This window comes from Gorilla gorilla, chromosome 9 (assembly GCF_029281585.2).
Source record: "Gorilla gorilla gorilla isolate KB3781 chromosome 9, NHGRI_mGorGor1-v2.1_pri, whole genome shotgun sequence".
NCBI lineage: Eukaryota > Metazoa > Chordata > Mammalia > Primates > Hominidae > Gorilla > Gorilla gorilla.
In genome coordinates, this window is record NC_073233.2 from 32,876,376 (window position 1) to 32,894,013 (window position 17,638).

The 17,638-nt window shown below is 34.6% G+C and overlaps 1 protein-coding gene across 6 annotated transcripts in view; it reads left to right on the plus strand.

Annotated features, from left to right (window-relative positions):
- ANO3 (anoctamin 3) overlaps positions 1 to 17,638 on the plus strand; it is a 472,830-nt gene that overhangs the window by 350,191 nt on the left and 105,001 nt on the right. For all 6 annotated transcript variants that reach the window (XM_063711053.1, XM_063711054.1, XM_031016410.3 and 3 more), the window contains 3 exons: positions 2,738 to 2,859; positions 8,503 to 8,637; positions 14,345 to 14,441. In XM_063711053.1, the coding sequence (XP_063567123.1) occupies positions 2,738 to 2,859; positions 8,503 to 8,637; positions 14,345 to 14,441 (354 nt within the window). The remainder of the gene's footprint in view (positions 1 to 2,737; positions 2,860 to 8,502; positions 8,638 to 14,344; positions 14,442 to 17,638) is intronic.

Here is a 17,638-nt window from a genome sequence, read left to right on the forward strand (position 1 = left end):
TGAATAGTGGAAAAAGAGGAAATGTGTGTAGGTCAGAGGAGGCCAGTCATGGGGTTGGCAGGGACCACTGAGTGTACATAATACTTCAGAAAGGCGTGAAAATACATGAGTGAGCAAGAATAATCACTTCGGTCCGTTTTCTCTTGCAGCCCACTGCATGTCACTATCAGGCCAGAATGATGTAGCTGATTGAGATTATAGAGAAGAGTTAAAAAAAAGATACCCTAAATATTCTAAAGTTTAGCATCTGAAACCCAAAAAGCCTTTTAATCTTTGGGCTTTAAACATCTTGAGCTAGTTTGGGAAGACAATTTTGGGCCTGCACTTAAATGGTACCTCCTTTCTTCCCTAATAAATGTATCTATTTCATTAGGGAGCCAGGAGTGGCATCCACATGTCTCTCATGGCAACCTTGAGGCACCTGTGAGCCATGACTCAAGGTGTCTTCTTTCCTTCTGGGAGCTCACCATCCTGGTTGTCAAGGAATATTCTGATGAGCTTTGCACTTTTCAAGAGCCACAATATATCAAATGCATAAAATACCTAACTCACATTAATTGCATACTTTCCATGTGCCAGGAACTTTATAGGTATTATCTAAGTTGACTCTCGTAAAACCCCTCTATACTGGGTATTATTATTATTACTTCTGTCATCTAGGTGAGAAAACTGAGACATAACTCCACTTGCTTTAAATTTTTGTCAAACTTTCATAAAGATAGAGCCATACATTGGAGTGAGGAGAAAGACTTTGTCACGTCTTGTATCTCACATTTTGGTTCAGAAAATATATAGTCACCACATATATTGTCCTCTTTTTAGATAATAAAAGTGGAGAAGTTCAGCCTTTAGGGAACACTCTGCTCTATAAGGCATATCATATAATCTGCACTTCCAAAATGGCAACCCATATGACAGATTTTTGAAAGAGGATATACAGAATTGAAAAAAAAATCCTTCAATTTTTGGAATATCTTATCTGAAATAAATTTTAAAGATACTACCATGTTAAAAATCTGACTAGCCAGCTTCATTCCTGGGATGAATGAACCAGCCTTGGCTGGTTCAACATATGCAAATCCATAAACATAATCCATCATATAAACAGAACCAATGACAAAAACCACATGACTATCTCAATAGATGCAGAAAAGTCCTTCGATAAAATTCAACACCCCATCATGCTAAAAACTCTCAATAAACTAGGTATTGATGAAGCGTGGCAACAAAAGCCAAAATTGACAAATGGGATCTAATTAAACTAAAGAGCTTCTTCACAGCAAAAGAAACTATCATCAGAGTGAACAGGAAACCTACAGAATGAGAGAAAAATTTTGCAATCTATTGATCTGGGCTAATATCCAGAATCTGCAAGGAACTTAAACAAATTTACAAGAAAAAAAAAACCCATCAAAAAGTGGGCAAAGATATGAACAGACACTTCTCAAAAGAAGACATTTATGGGGCCAACAAAGATATGAAAAAAAGCTCATCACCACTGGTCGTTAGAGAAATGCAAATCAAAACCACAATGAGATACCATCTCATGCCGGTTAGAATGGCTATCATTAAAAAGTCAGGAAACAACAGAGGCTGGAGAGGATGTGGAGAAATAGGAACGCTTTTACATTGTTGGTGGGAGTGTAAATTAGTTCAACCATTGTGGAAGACAGAGTAGCGATCCTTCAAGGATCTAGAACCAGAAATACCATTTGACCCAGCAATCCTATTACTGGGTATATACCCAAAGGATTATAAATCATTCTACTATGAAGGCGCATGCACACGTATGTTTATTGCAGCAATATTCACAATAGCAAAGACTTGGAACCAATCCAAATGCCCATCAATGATAGACTGGATAAAGAAAATGTGACACATATACACCATGGAATACTATGCAGCCATAAAAAAGATGAGTTCGTGTTCTTTGCAGGGACATGGATGAAGCTGGAAACCATCATTCTCAGCAAACTAACACACGAACGGAAAACGAAACACCCCACGTTTTCACTCATAACTGGGAGTTGAACAATGAGAATACGTGGACACAGGGAGGAGAACATCACACAGTGGGGCCAGTTCGCGGGTGGGGAGGTAGGGGAGGGATTAGCATTAGGAGAAATACCTAATGCAGATGACAGGTTGCAGGGTGCAGCAAACTACCATGGCACATGTATACCTATGTAACAAACTTGCACGTTCTGCACATGTATCCCAGAACATAAATTATAATAAAAAAAGAGAGAGGAAAATCTGACTAGCACTGGTGGCTGAGGCCTCTTATATTTTTTGAATGAACACTTACTCTCTTCCTTAGCTTATAAAAATGGAAGAAACCTTTCCTGGAACTGCATCACTTCTTATACAAAATAATGCCCTGAAATTCTGAACTAAAGATTATCACAATTTCTCTCAATGATGGTGAAGATATTGTGTTTATTAAAAGACCTTAAATTCCAAACAGTGAAGCCTAGAGTCTACTTTACTTTAAGCTAAATGGGTTCCATTGTATTTTTAAGTAATTTAATAAAAGATTTTTAATAACTCTCAGACTATTTTTAATGAAAGATATGTAAAGGCATCCATCACATCATTCCAGCGATGGGCTTAAGTTTATCATTTTTGAAGCTTTCAATAAGTTGTTAAATTATTCTGCAAGGGAAAATACAGTTCTTACTCAGTTAAAATTTCACTAAAAAATAGATCCAAATGTATCTTACTTTATCTGTTGCAGGGAGCCTACAAAAGTAGCCAGCCCATTAAAACCCATGGACCTCAGAATAACAGACATCTATTATATGAGCGCTGGGCACGCTGGGGAATGTGGTATAAGCATCAGCCTCTGGATTTAATCAGGTACTGCAAATGGAACAATAATGAAAAGCAAAGTATGCTGTTTTGTGTCATTGTCTTAGACTTGGAATTATTTATTGTGCTCACCAGTGAGGTTGCAGTCTACAAAAAAGCAACCACTATAAGATTTTTCAGTAAAAGAATTTCACTGTAGGTAATTGGTTATACAGGGGATGGGAGAGCTGAGAAATCAAACCGGCTTTGCAAGGTGTCTAAGGGATGAGCAACAGCAAAAAATTACTAACACCCCTTAAGGGTGGAGAGAAATTGGAATAAAAACATATTACCAGAGCCCAATACTTATGTACCATTGCTAGGGCTTCCAGCAGAGAGGTGAAAGTGAGGGGGAGGATGGAGCCAAGGAGAGGGCATAGAGAGGGAAAATGGTCCTGGCTTATCTCTTCCTTCTACCTTTGAATGGTCTAGTACCTCCTGGCTCGACTTAACCAGAAGTAATTTAGAGTAAAACCTGACTAAAATGTCCAAACCAAAAAAAAGAAAGAAAGAAAAAAAGCCAGAAAGTAGGATCTAAGAGCAAAGAGAAAAATGACTAACACATGTTTCACATGTTTGTATATATTTATTGTTCAACAAAGATCTACTCTACTTCAGGATGCATATTTTAGTAACTGCCTTCAACTTGAACTAGTCTTGAAATATTGTTGTATTCATGATTTATATCATTTATTTTGATGGAGGATAACTTGTTTTTTATTTTTGGAAATCATGAAATCTGTATTAACAAGGACTTAAGTCTGTAGTTAACTATAAATATTTATAGAATGAAAGAAAACGACCATTTATATTAATATATATGTTAATATTTTAAGCTGTTTATGAAGTATAAACATCAAGAATAAATCACAGCTGAATCAGTCAGAGCCCCCAGCGTAAAACGGATGGACACTGAAAGGGGTACTTGTAGAGAATTTACTAAAAGAACAATATTCAGAAGCATAAGCCAGGGTCAAGGGAGACAGTGACAGATGAGGAAGCTCCCAGGGACCAGCACAGCTGGAAGTTGCTATCAAACCTAGGTCTTGAAGGGGCAGGGGGAGAAAGCATTTGGCAGAACCTGTCAAAATCTATACCATAAAAAGGATGGGTCATCTGAAACAAGCTATGACCTTAGGAAGAAAGCAGCCACGGCCAAACCATGGCCCAAGAAAGAGGAAGCAAGGGTAATAAACCCCATCTGTTTTATATTGCCCTCTGATCTCCTGCTGGCACATTCAGTGGTTCAACAAACCCATTAGGAATCCAGAAGAAAATGGGAGAGAACACAGCTTATAGAGTCCATAGAGGTAGACCCCCTAGTGCCTATAATGAAAGGAAAAAAGTAGAATGTGGATCTGGAGACACAGAGGGTAAACATCCACCACCAAACGCTTTTAATTTCTTTTTTTTATTATTATACTTTAAGTTCTAGGGTACATGTGCACAATGTGCAGGTTTGTTACATATGTATACATGTGCCATATTGGTGTGCTACACCTGTTAACTCGTTATTTACATTAGGTATATCTCCTGATGCTATCCCTCCTCCCTCCCCCCACACCACGACAGGCCCCGGTGTGTGATGTTCACCACGCTGGGTCCAAGTCTTCTCATTGTTCAATTACCACCTATGAGTGAGAACATGTGGTGTTTGGTTTTCTGTCCTTGGGATAGTTTGCTCAGAATGATGGTTTCCAGCTTCATCCGTGTCGCTACAAAGGACATGAACTCATCCTTTTTTATGGCTGCATAGTATTCCATGGTGTATATGTGCCACATTTTCTTAATCCAGTCTATCATTGGTGGACCTTTGGATTGGGTCCAAGTCTTTGCTATTGTGAATAGTGTAGCAATAAACATACGCTTTTAATTTCAAACATTAAGTGTTTTGGTATATTCAGAACCAAGATGTTTTATTTCTTAGTCTGATGATCACAAGAAATGATCAGATTTTATTTTATGCAGATGGGAGAATTATTTTAGATATTATGAACACAGTGAAATGTGCTGGTTCACAAAGCTATATCTGTTAGGAATTAAAATGAAGTTAGGATTTGCGAGCACACATTTTAGTGTCAATAGTTACATTTACTTAGCTTATTTCACTTAAGATAATGTCCTCCAGTTGTATCCATGTTGTTGCAAATGACAGGATCTTCTCCTTTTTTAAGGTTAAGTAGTATTTCATTGTGTATATATATATATATATATACACACCATATATATACACATATATATACAGCATATATATACACATATATATACACCATATATATACACATATATATACAGCATATATATACACATATATATATACACCATATATATACACATATATATACACCATATATATACACATATATATATACACCATATATATACACATATATATACACCATATATATACACATATATATATACACCATATATACACACATATATATATACACCATATATATACACATATATATACACCATATATATACACATATATATATATACACCATATATATACACATATATATATATACACATATATATATACACCATATTTTCTTTACCTGTAAGCCACAGTAATACAAATACTACATAATCTCCTGTATGGGTAGAATCTAAAAAGGTTGAACTCATAGAAGCAGAGGGTAGAATAGTAGTTACCAAAGGCTGGGGGTGGGGAGGAGGCAGAGGTTGGGGAGAAGTTGCTCAAAGGATACAAAAATTGATTTAAATAGGAGGAATAAGTTCAAGAGATCTATTGTACCACATGGTGACTATAGTTCATAATAATGTATTTTATGCTTGAAAATTGCTGAGTACATTTTAAATGTTCTTACTATATAATAAGAATAAATATGTGAGGTAATGCATATGTTAATTAACTTCATTTAGTCATTCAAAACTATATGCATGTTTCAAAACATCATGCATGCAATAAATATATACAATTTTTGTTGTCAAAAAATAAACAGAAAGTATAAGTTCTCATCTATAGAAGACATTACTCTTGCTTCTTCAGGTAATTCCAGCAAGCAGCCTTTATTTTCAGTAAATAGGTTTATTCACCTACTATTACCACTTCTTTGGCTGTTGACATAGGAGGATTTTTTTTCTTAAAAAATTATATTTTTATCTTTAAGTGGCTAAGGGAAGGAGTCTGTGATGAAATACTCACCGAAGAGAAAGTTTATGAAAGAGTTTAGATGGCATTTGAACATGTTTTTACCCCTTAGGAACTTAACTTGTGTTACCAAAATTTAGATGGTAATGAGGCAAACATGGATATTAAACTATTTATGCATAGCATTTTCTACAAGGCCCATTTTTCTACAACCAGAAGAAAGATTGTCTTAAAATTTGTGACTACTTATTTTGAGTAAGTTGTTCTTAAAACCACACACTTTTGAGGACATGCATCTCTTATTGTGTTGCTTCCTATCTGTAGTGAGAGAAAGAGGGTGTTCAGAGTTGAATTTCCTTATACTCTTTGGTTATGGATAATGGAGACCCATAGGCACAGCCTGTATTGTCTCATGCTGAATAAAGTAGTTCCCTAGTAGTGGATGGAAAGTCAGATACAGACAATTCCTTTTGTATATAAATAACCATTTCTGGACATGTGTCTGTGGTTTTTCCCATTTTAAAAATAAATTTAAACATTTTGTAGCTAAGGCCTATTTTAGTTGCAATCTGTTTTTCCATGAAAAATATTTGAAACTAAAAAGAGCACATATTCAAAATCATCAGCTATAAAACTTGCTTAGCAAAATTCTTGTATGGCAATTAAAAAAATTACACAATAGGTATTGGAGGCATTTGTATTTAAAAACAATGTCACTGAAGGAAACAATTCTAAAAGCATAGATTTTCACATTGTTTCATTGTATGATAGAAATTATTTCAGCAGCAGAATTATATCATTGAATGAAACATGACACAGGGCACAAATATTAAAAAAAAAACAGATAAAAATAGAGCTGTGGTTGATGTGTGATGGGGAGTTACCCAGTAGCAGCCCCCTCTTCCTCCCTCTTCCTCCTTGCTCTGTTTGAAACACAGGAATCATAGAAGATTGTGAGTACCAGTGCTCTAAGGCAAGGACATTTTTCATTAGCCTCTTTTACATGGCACCAGCTCCTTCTTCTCCTGACACGGATCTGAAATCTACTTTTACTTAGGTGACTATACTTCGCCAAATAATATTGTTGCTTCTCTTAACCTTCAACAATGTGTAATTTAAAATATCATTATCTATATCATACTGATATAGATAATACTGTCTATATCAGCTGATTTGTCTGTGCAACCCTCTGTCACCAAAATTATAAAGGTCCTCTACTGTGTTAGTAACATGTGCTAAAAACTTTGCTCCACCCCACAGAGGAACACTTGTTCAAACAAACAAATGTTTTTTTTTTCAATACCTATTAATATAATAAGTTTCCATCTCACAGTAGAATATTATTATTGTATAAGAAATGAATGTTCTATTGATCTGGGTTTCCTAAGAGAGAGAGATAAATAAAATGAAAAAACTGGAGAAGTGATGCTTGACAGATGATTATATTCCAGGTCTGCACCCAGTAGAATATGCAAAAGATTTAATTGGCACAACACAGAGAATGAAGCAGAAAGAGAATAGTTTTCAGAGAAGAGAAGGCTTGTTAAGGAAATATGACAAGAGAATCTTCTTCTTAGCAAGAATCACTGCTCAGTGCAATATGCCCAAACGAACTTTAAAGTGCCAATCTTTATTGCAGGAACAAAACTGTGTGTGTTAAGTAACCATCTTTAGAAGATGGAGACCAAACAGTGGTAAAGAAGTCAGGAAATTATCATTTTTAACCAGGCCTTTAATACCGGCAGTAGGTTAGGTGAAGAAAGCGCAACTGAGTAGTTATTCGAGCTGCCTTATTTCTCTGCCATTTCAATTTAAATGATATTCATCAACTAGAGGGGAATTAAATGCATTAACTCTCTTAGCATCCTTCAATACTTCCTGTGATGGGTACTAGTGAAGCAACACACAGCTCTACCTTTTAGCAGCTTACAGTCGTATAGGGAGGAAAAGGAATGGAAGAATGACTGGTAATTGCCATACATTTTTGTAAGTTTAGGGAAAGCATTAACCAGGGTAAGTGTCATGTGCTTTGGAAACTGCAGAGTTGAGCTTTGTTGAGGAAGATGTGACATAATGGTGCACATTGTGTCTAGCATAAGGGTGTCTGGTGAAGGGTGCAGATGGAGAGGGAAATCTAACTAACCTGCTCTCAGCACCCACCCAGAGGGGAGACCTTTTCTTAATTTTCATGAAAGCTATATGGTTTAGAGCAGCTCTGTGATGTGAAAAATGAAAAGGGATGCTAGTAGGAAGATGGAGAAAAGCCAGGTTTATGAGAATGTTAAGAAGTATGGCATATACCTAAATACATGTGACAGAATTGCCCCATATTGAAAATGTTTAAAAATAAACAACATTACCATCATTGGATTAATTAACAAGCAGGAGTATTAGATACTTTAGATGGAGCTGAGGAGGAACTGAGTGTAGCCTCAAGTTACCATCTGAAATTCTGACTAGGTGTGGCACCAATATTTGTAATATTGCTTATGTTGCCTTAACTCAGTCTAAGGATTTGCTTTCTCATGCAGGCTATACTTTGGTGAGAAGATTGGACTATACTTTGCTTGGCTGGGATGGTATACTGGAATGTTGATTCCTGCAGCAATTGTTGGTTTGTGCGTTTTCTTCTATGGATTATTTACAATGAATAATAGTCAAGTAAGGTAGGCTATTAAGAGACCTATTAAAAATATTTGGCTTATCTTCTGAGTGGGCAAAAGTTTAATGATAATGCTGACTATAAAAAATCAAATGGTTGATGATACTACAATTTAATTTATTTGCTATTTCTGTTTTTTGGATTTTTTTTTTGGTAGGAAGAGAACACTATTATAGAAGGTCATTTTAATACTTTTATTTGCAAACTATCTTAATTTCTAAGAATGTTTATGTAAAATTCCTCTTTCCAGTATATACCATGTAATTCAAAAATTTGATAGCTTTGTGTGATTTACATTTGCATAGTATTTGTTAGTCTAGAATGCCCTCTTGATATATTCATTCAAATCATTATAATAGCTATAATTTATAATTTACAAAGTCCTTCCAAATACCTTGTTTCATTTGCTATAACCTTCACTACCATCCTGGGAGATGCATAGCTCTTTTTGCACATGAGGGAACCTAATATACTTAAAGATGTCTAAATAAAACAATTATACCACATAAGTCCTGCTCTAAGCAACCTCCTCTACTCTCCTGAGTACGTGACAAAACATAACATACTTTCTACTCTATTATTACTCTCTGGAGGAACAAATATTTATAAATTTTATTTAGCATCCACTTAAGATATGGAGATGGTAGTGAAATCGGATTTGACAAAAGTCAAACATATATCAAAATGGTGATGCTTCTGTTAAAGTTGAAGTGACTTGAGATTTGGAAATAGGAACAGCACATTGTTATTCAGCAAGGACAAGAGTCACCCTAGCATTAAATAATCTTAACAGCATGTTCTATTTAATATATCACCAGTATATTATCAGCTTTGACTTTGTATGGTAAAATTCAAAATATGAAAAATATCTCTCCCTTTTCTTTCAAAGCTCAACACTTTCTTCTCTTTTGGTCCATTTTTTAACCATGGCCTTGCTACTGAATACTGAACATGACAGTTAATGCTAAGATTATATGCTTCATGAGATCATAAAAATTAATTTCCCTGAATTTTCTTTAACAAATATAATATGTATATGTATGTATAAGTATAACAATTATGCTTAAAAACAAAATAGCTTTATTGTCCTAGAATTAAATCCTATTCAATAACCAAGTTGCTTGATTTGATATCTCAAAGTCCCCTTGTTCTTCATGAATGCCAAAAGATAAATAGCATGAAAACAAAGCAACACCTACTGCAAAAACCCATTTCGTCTAGTCTTGGGTTTATTTCAGAGTTTTGCAAACTCACTACCATCCTGCAAGGTAGCATCTTCCTGAACAAACTTCGGCCCACCGGAAACATCCATCCTCCTTTTCGGCATTTCCCCGTATTCTGTTGTATCAGTAACATCCGGGGCTCAGAAGAAAGGTTGTGGTTTAGAGTTACAATGAATTGGAAAAAAAAAAAACACTTTTAAGATAAATTTTAAAATATGGGAAATGATTCTTCAACAGGTACTTTTCAAGTTGGTCCCGTGGAGAACATATTAACAAAATGTTAGCATATGATACAGACTTCCCCACTCCACCATTACAAAGCTGAAAATGAACAAAGAGGAATGAAGGGAATAGATTTGCTGTTTCTATTGATTTATATACCAATAGAGTAAATTAGGCTCTTTTTGTGTGAGATAATTATTCTCTAACCTTTGGTACAAGGAGTGTTCTAAAAGGCATTAGTAAACTCTTTTCTTCAGTGTTGTATGGCATTATATTACTCCCACTTCTGTCACACTATAATTAAGATCCTGTCAGACTTTCTATTCTAAACCAAGATAAGCAGCACTGAATATCTTGACTGAAAATTTGGGGACTGAAATTTTCCATTCAAGGTGTCAGACATGGTTGAGTTGTAGGTGTTATCATGGTGGGTGGGGGAAGGAGAGCAAGCTTTTATTTTGTGTGGACTTACGTTAGCATAATTTTATTAAACTCTTTTTTGCTTGTTGCAGGGTAGAAAAATGTTCCAAAGCTGCAGATGTGGCTCTATTGATTATGTTTCTACCAGTTATGTCCAACTAAATTAAGATCATGTTTCTTAATTGCCCTGCACTTAATTGTAGAAGTATATAACAATCAGGTTTTAGATGATTGTATATACATACATGTATATATTTACATGCATACACTGGTCTTACATAATCAAATATGGCCATATCTGTGCCTGGGAAAAGATACAGGAATTTGAAAATGAACAGGCAGACACGTGTGGCCTGGTTTTAAGGCCCTGGGTTTCAGAAACCAGGAAGCAGAGCTGAAGCCCCAACTCTCTGGTCTATTATTGCCTCTTCAGCATCAGAACTCACCAAGAAATTAATGTGGCTCTCAATATTGACCAGATTTTTAAAAGTCATTTCTTAGAGGATTTCCAAGCCCTCTCTTGACACTGCTTAGCAATAAGTTTCTTCCATTTATCAAGTGCCTGTAATGTGTAAAGTACATTTTAAAAATTTTTAATCTAATATCCTAGTTAGATATCACCATATAAGATGAAGAAATTGATCCTTTAAAAAAAAAAGTGACTTTGTCAGGCAATATATCTAGTAAGTGGTCAGCTAAGTTTCAAACCTATTTCTGATTTTTAAAATTATCAACAGTATTAACAATTATATGATTATTATTAATATATAATTATTACAGAAATAAATTAACACAATTAATTAATGTTTTATTAATTTATATTTAATTATCAATTGATTATTAATAAATATTTATTAGTGATGAGAACACAGAGTGAGATCTACCCCCTTAATACATTTTTAAGTGCACAAGACAGTATTATAGACCACAGGCACAATGTCATACAGCAGTTCTCTGGAATTTATTCATATTACATAACTGAAACTTTTTATCCATTTTACCCTCCATTCCTTCCTCCCCCTAGCCAATGGCAACCACCATTTAACTCTGTTTTTTATAAGTTTGACTATTTTATATACCTCATATAAGTTGAATTATTCAGTATTGGTTATTCTGCGACTGGCTTAATTCACTTAGCATAATTTCTTCTAGGTTTATCCATGTTATCACATATGGCAGGATTTCCTTCTTTTCTAAGACCAAATAATATTCCATTACACATATATACCACGTTTTCTTTCTTCATTCATCAGTCAATAAACATTTGGATTGTTTCCAAATATTGGATATTTTTAATAATTCTGAAATAAATGTGGGAGTGCAGACAGCACTTCCAGATCATGATTTCATTTCTTTTGGATATGTATCCAGAAGTGGGATTGCTGAATCATATGGTAATTCTATTTTTGATTTTTTGAGAAACCTCCCTACTGTTTTTCATAGCAGTGGACCATTTTAGATTTCTACCAGCAGTGTACACGATTACAATTTCCCCACATTCTCACCAATACTTACTCTTTAAAAGAGTAGTAGCAATCCTAACAGGTGTGAGGTGATTTTTTATTGCAGTTTTGATTTGCATTTCTCTGATGATTATGTCTGATTTTAAAAGCAATGATTTATCCATAATGCCCTACTGGTTTTCCTTAAACCTAGTTTCACACTTTTCCCCAAAAATGTATACCACAAAGCAAATATTTTATCTTCCATTCTTTATCATGTTAGCTGGATTATAAGGAAGCATGAGAACCCTCAAGTGAGTGGGTCCAAACATCCACCTCCATATAGAAAATTTATCGCTACTTTTATCTTTAATTGGTAGTAATGATTACTTCTTTGGAATCACACTTGATGGGTATATTTAGCAATAAATACAAAACAAAAGAAAACCACAATTTGAGTGGTTGTTTAGATTGTCAAGCACTGCAAAAGAAATTAAGAAACACTCATGATGGGAACTCTCTCTCCCTCTAGTGGTTAAGTAAAGTCAAAGAAACTTGTGATACTCTTAAATATTTTAGACTAAAAAATGTCAAAAGTTTTGTGATGATTTTGGTGGACCATGTATCAAGTTGATCGTTGAGTAACTTTCAGAAAATGAATGTAATGATTCTAGCAGTAAAAAGGTTCTGGAATTCTTGACTTGGTGCTTCAATAAATCTAAGCTTTTGATTGACTCCATTTGGAAATCGAGAAAGATTATGTCATATAAACAAACTTCAGTACCTTTTTAGTATAAGATTCTAAAGCAGGACAAATTGTATCATTTGTGAAACAATGAATTATGTTAAAAAGCTCATTTCAATTTTTTTCAAGAAGTGTGTTAATAGTTCTTATTCCTACAAATTACTAGTATTGACATAAGAGGAGATATAATCTTCTCTTTCTTTTTGGTTTTTAAAATGTATAGTTTACCTGCTTTCTCCTACTTTATGTAGACATCCTGATTACTAGTAAGATGATGAGTGTGAAAGTAGAAGAGCAGTAGTATATGTAAGACCCATTTCATCATCGTGATCACTAATAAATTATTACTTGATAGAAAAGTTCCCTTAAAATATGAAGCAAACTTTATCTCTCTTTTAGATATAGTTGATGGAGAACTGGATCTACAATCAGAAAACCTAAGCTTGGGGTCCCTGAAGTACCTCTAGCTAGCTCTATAACGTTGAGCAAGTTCCTTAAATTGAACATTGTTTTTCTCTTTTTACTGGAGATAATTGCCATTACCCAAGATTGGAGTGAAGACTAAACAATTTGACAGACATAAATTCATCTTTGCCCGCTGTAAAGCATCACGTTACTATGTGGTATCATTACTTACTATTGATCCCCACTTTGGCTTGAGATTATATACATCCCATACTTGAAATACACATGGAAATTCACATGCATTCTTTTTTTTGGTTCAAGTACAAATGTGTAAAAACAACAAATCTTGCTGTAAACATTGTCAATTAAACTTGTATTAAGAGCTGAATCCAGACACATTTTCTAAAGCCTTTAAATTCCTTTCAACATTTCTAGAGAAGAGTTAATTCAGGGGATACTAAATGGGAAAGGGCCATGCATGAGAGGAAAGGGCACAAAGCGTCCTGCAAATAAGTTGCTGAGAACTGTGAGTCTGAGGCTCTTCGGAAACTGTTATTGATGTGTTAGTGCCGTCACAAAGCCATCTAAAATGTATGCTGAGAAATTTTCTTAAAGGCAGTGGACATAAAACTGAAGAGATGTGTCATAAAGTTACATTCTATTAGAGAACATATTTACATAAGTATAAACTATGGCATGTCATTGTGACAGTGTATGTCAAGGCGCTGCAAAAAACCCCAACAAACAAACACAAAAAAGCAATTATTTTAATCTCCAATGAACATTCTGCACCAACAATATGTACTGCAGTGGGTGTTATAAATTGTGTGATCACCAGACTTGAGAAATCCAAATAGGTTTGATTCCAGCTCAGCCACTTCCAAGCCTGCGAGTTTGGCTAAAACTCCATTGGTATGCCGCACAAGATTATCCCGAGTGCCATGAAATCATGTATAAAAGTGTCATTGTAGACAAAGTTTCACCAGTTATCACACAAGTGTAAAAATGGCCTGTTATCATTACAATTATCTTGACAGCATTTTCTAAAATTAAAGAAGCAAACCCAAACTTTTGCATCACAAATGTTCTAAAGTGTTTGAGTTGGAGTCACCACAGTGCCCACCACTCCCCACTATTCCCATTTCTTCTCCTATTCCTCTCTGCCTTGCTGGTTCCAACAGGATTTGCTGTAGGGGCTAAGTGAATTCCTAGTCACAGTTTCATGCTATGTTGTTGTTTTTTTTTTTTCTCAAGCCAAGAAATTTGTAAAGCCACTGAAGTCTTTATGTGCCCTCTCTGTGACAAGAACTGCTCCCTGCAGAGACTCAACGACAGCTGTATCTATGCCAAGGTGAGTGTGGACCCTCACATTCTTCTCCCTGAGCTGTACTGAGAAGCAGGCTATAAGAAGTCCTCTAGTGAATAGCTTTTTACCAAAGTTAAGTGTTCTCAAGAGTTTCAACCTTAATAAGTGCCATTGACAACTGAATAAAATGTCAGTCTATTGCAATTAGAAAGCGAGTATACTTTTATTTGAATATTTTTGTCTTCCTTTGTTTTTATAACTGATTTTTGCCACCATAGATAAACATAAACTTCCACATGTAATTATATCTAGATTCTTTTTAGCAAACAATTACTTCTATTGCTACTTACTAAATTTGTACGTTACATGAAAACTTATGAAGTTAAAATACTTCTATCGGTACAGAGAAAATGAAATAACATTCAAAAAATCCCCAAATTGCTGCCTATTAGAATTAACTGAAGGGCTTTTAAAACTCCTGAAGCTCGGATCAACCCCAGAACAAATAAATCAGAATCTTTGGGATTGGAACATAAATATCGGTATATTTCAAATTTTCCTGGGTGATTTCAATGTTCCTTCAAGTTTAAGAAACACTGAATTCTACATTATTATTTTTGTTTGTAAAACAGTTTTATAGAAGTGTAATTAACACGTAATGAAATGTACCTACTTAAAGTGTATGAATTGATATATTTTGTTATATGCGTGCACCTGTGAAACCGTTAGCATAATCAAGATAATGAACATATCATCTCCAAAATTTTCCTCACGCCCTTTTAATCCCTGCCTCCCTGACCTTCCCCTGTGCTCTAGCAGCCACCTGCTTTGTGTCATTATAGATAAATTTGTATTTTCTAGATTTTTGTGTAAATTGAATCCTGTGTATTTATGTATTTTTTTCCGGCTTCTTTCACACAGCATGTTTATTGAGATTCATTCATAATGTAGCATTTATCAATAGATCATTTTTATTGCTGAACATTATTCCATAATATCTATACCCTGTTTATTTCTTTACTTATTATCAAAATTTTGGATTGTTTCAAATTGTTGCCTATTTTAAAAAAGTTTTCTATTAACATTCATCTACAAGTCCTTGTATGGACAAATGCTGTCATTTCTCTTGGGTAAATACCTAGGAGTAGACTGGTTGGATCATGTGATAGGTATATGGTTAGCCTATGAAAACCCTGTTAAGCAAAATTTTTCCCATGTGTTTATATCTTTTACATACCCACCCATGGTATATGAGAATTCCAGTTTTCTGTGTAGTCACCAAGCCTCGGTGTGGTCAATCTTTATGAATTTTAACAATTCTAATGCTCTTTCTGTGTACGCTACCCAAGTCACTGTGCATAATGAGGGTTCCCAGTGGCTGGTGGGAACAGGCACTATTCCTGACTCCAGTCTCTCAAGTGGCGCTTTCCTTGACAGATGGTTTCCTTGCATACATGCTCACTGAGTACTGCCTAGGTTGTTCTTCTCTACACCCTGGGAACTCTTTAAGGCAGTAATCTGAGGAGTAATAATGTGAGCGTTGTTTGTTTTCCATCTCTCAGGGATCATTGCCCTTTGTTGCCTGATGTCTACCATCTTGTAATCTGTTGTTTTATACATTTTGTGCATTTTGGGGGTGTTTCCAGCATAGGGATAAAATCAATCCCTCTTACTCCATCTTTTCCAGAAGTGGAGGTCTCCATACAATTAATTTTGACAAGGCTGGGTGCAAAATCCAAAGCCACTCAATGTCTTTACTACAAGAATGTAACTTAGTAAAGTTAGTTTCTGATTTATCTTGAATGAAGAACATGTGAAAAGTCTGTTTCGTTTATACTTTAATTTCAGAACAAATGTTTAGTTTTTCATTCTTTTAAATGTTCCATAAAGATGATAGAGACTTAGAAACATGGTTATCTTCTTTGGAGGCAGCATTTTCTCATCACTTTTGGCAAGAACCAAGTGTGTTAAGAGTTATTAGATGTATACACATATGTCTCTCTCCTAGCCTATGATTTTAGACATAAAACAGCCTAGGAACGCCAAAAAAATCCAGATACTTCTTCTTTCACTTGGGCATATCTAATAACACACATTGGCATTATTTTAACACTGAAGACAAGAAATAGCCACATATGGTAGAGTGATAAAGTGAGGAAGCCATCCAAGGAAACACTACATCTAGGGTGCTTTTGTCATCGTGCAGTAAATACATCTCTTCTTTTCTGAACAGAGAAAGGTACATTTAAGGACAGGGATGACTCACAAAGAATTCACTTAATAACATGTATAAGGAAGGTGGAAAAGTTATCTTGCAAAGGAGAATATTGCCTTATGGAAGAATACAAGAAATACAACCCACTAGGATGAAATGTCTTTTATTTGTTCCTCTGACTAAGATAAAATGTAGCTACTTGTTTTATACCTTAAAAATAAGAGTTCCTCTTCCCTTATTTGGATGGAAATCAACAGTCTATTTTACTATATATTTTTGTATTTAAATAGCTAATAATTTACTGATGGGTAGAATCAGATATAAGGGAGCAGATTTTTGCCAAAGGTACAAGCCAACCAATCTAGGATCATCTAGAAACAAAATCATCTGGACACATGATCTAGGGACTTCTCAATTCAGTTCCTTACAGAATCCATTACTGCTTGTGACAAAGAAAAAGAAATTAAATTTTCCATATTATATTGAAAAGGCCATGTGTGTACATATAATTATTCCCTTTATAATTTCAGTGATATGTTTGCATGAAAAATAACTGGTCCTATCATATGATAAAAATTAATATTTAAGTACATTTATGTTTCCTTTCATGACTACTTTTATTTTAGTACTTAAAAGTATTGGAATTAGGATATTTTTGCAATTAAGTAATTTAGTGATATTTGCACACATTTAAATGTACTGACACTACATTATCAAACCCTGTGATGCTAGGAATTCTCATTTAAGGTGAAATAATTAGATAGAGGTCCTAAATTGTTTTTCATATAATTGAAAAATGACTCAACCCCTTGAAGTTAAGTCTTACTCATAATAATTTTCTCTTTAAAAAAAAAACTTGTTTAACAAACATGTACTCAATACCCAGTATGAACCTCAGACTGTATACTGATTTGAGGTTACAACAGAAGTAGGAGAGAAGCTGTTCTTTTCAAGAAACTTCATGAAAAAAAAAAAGGAGTCTATATAAGACTGTACATCAGATCATCTAGAACATTTGTTAAAAAAG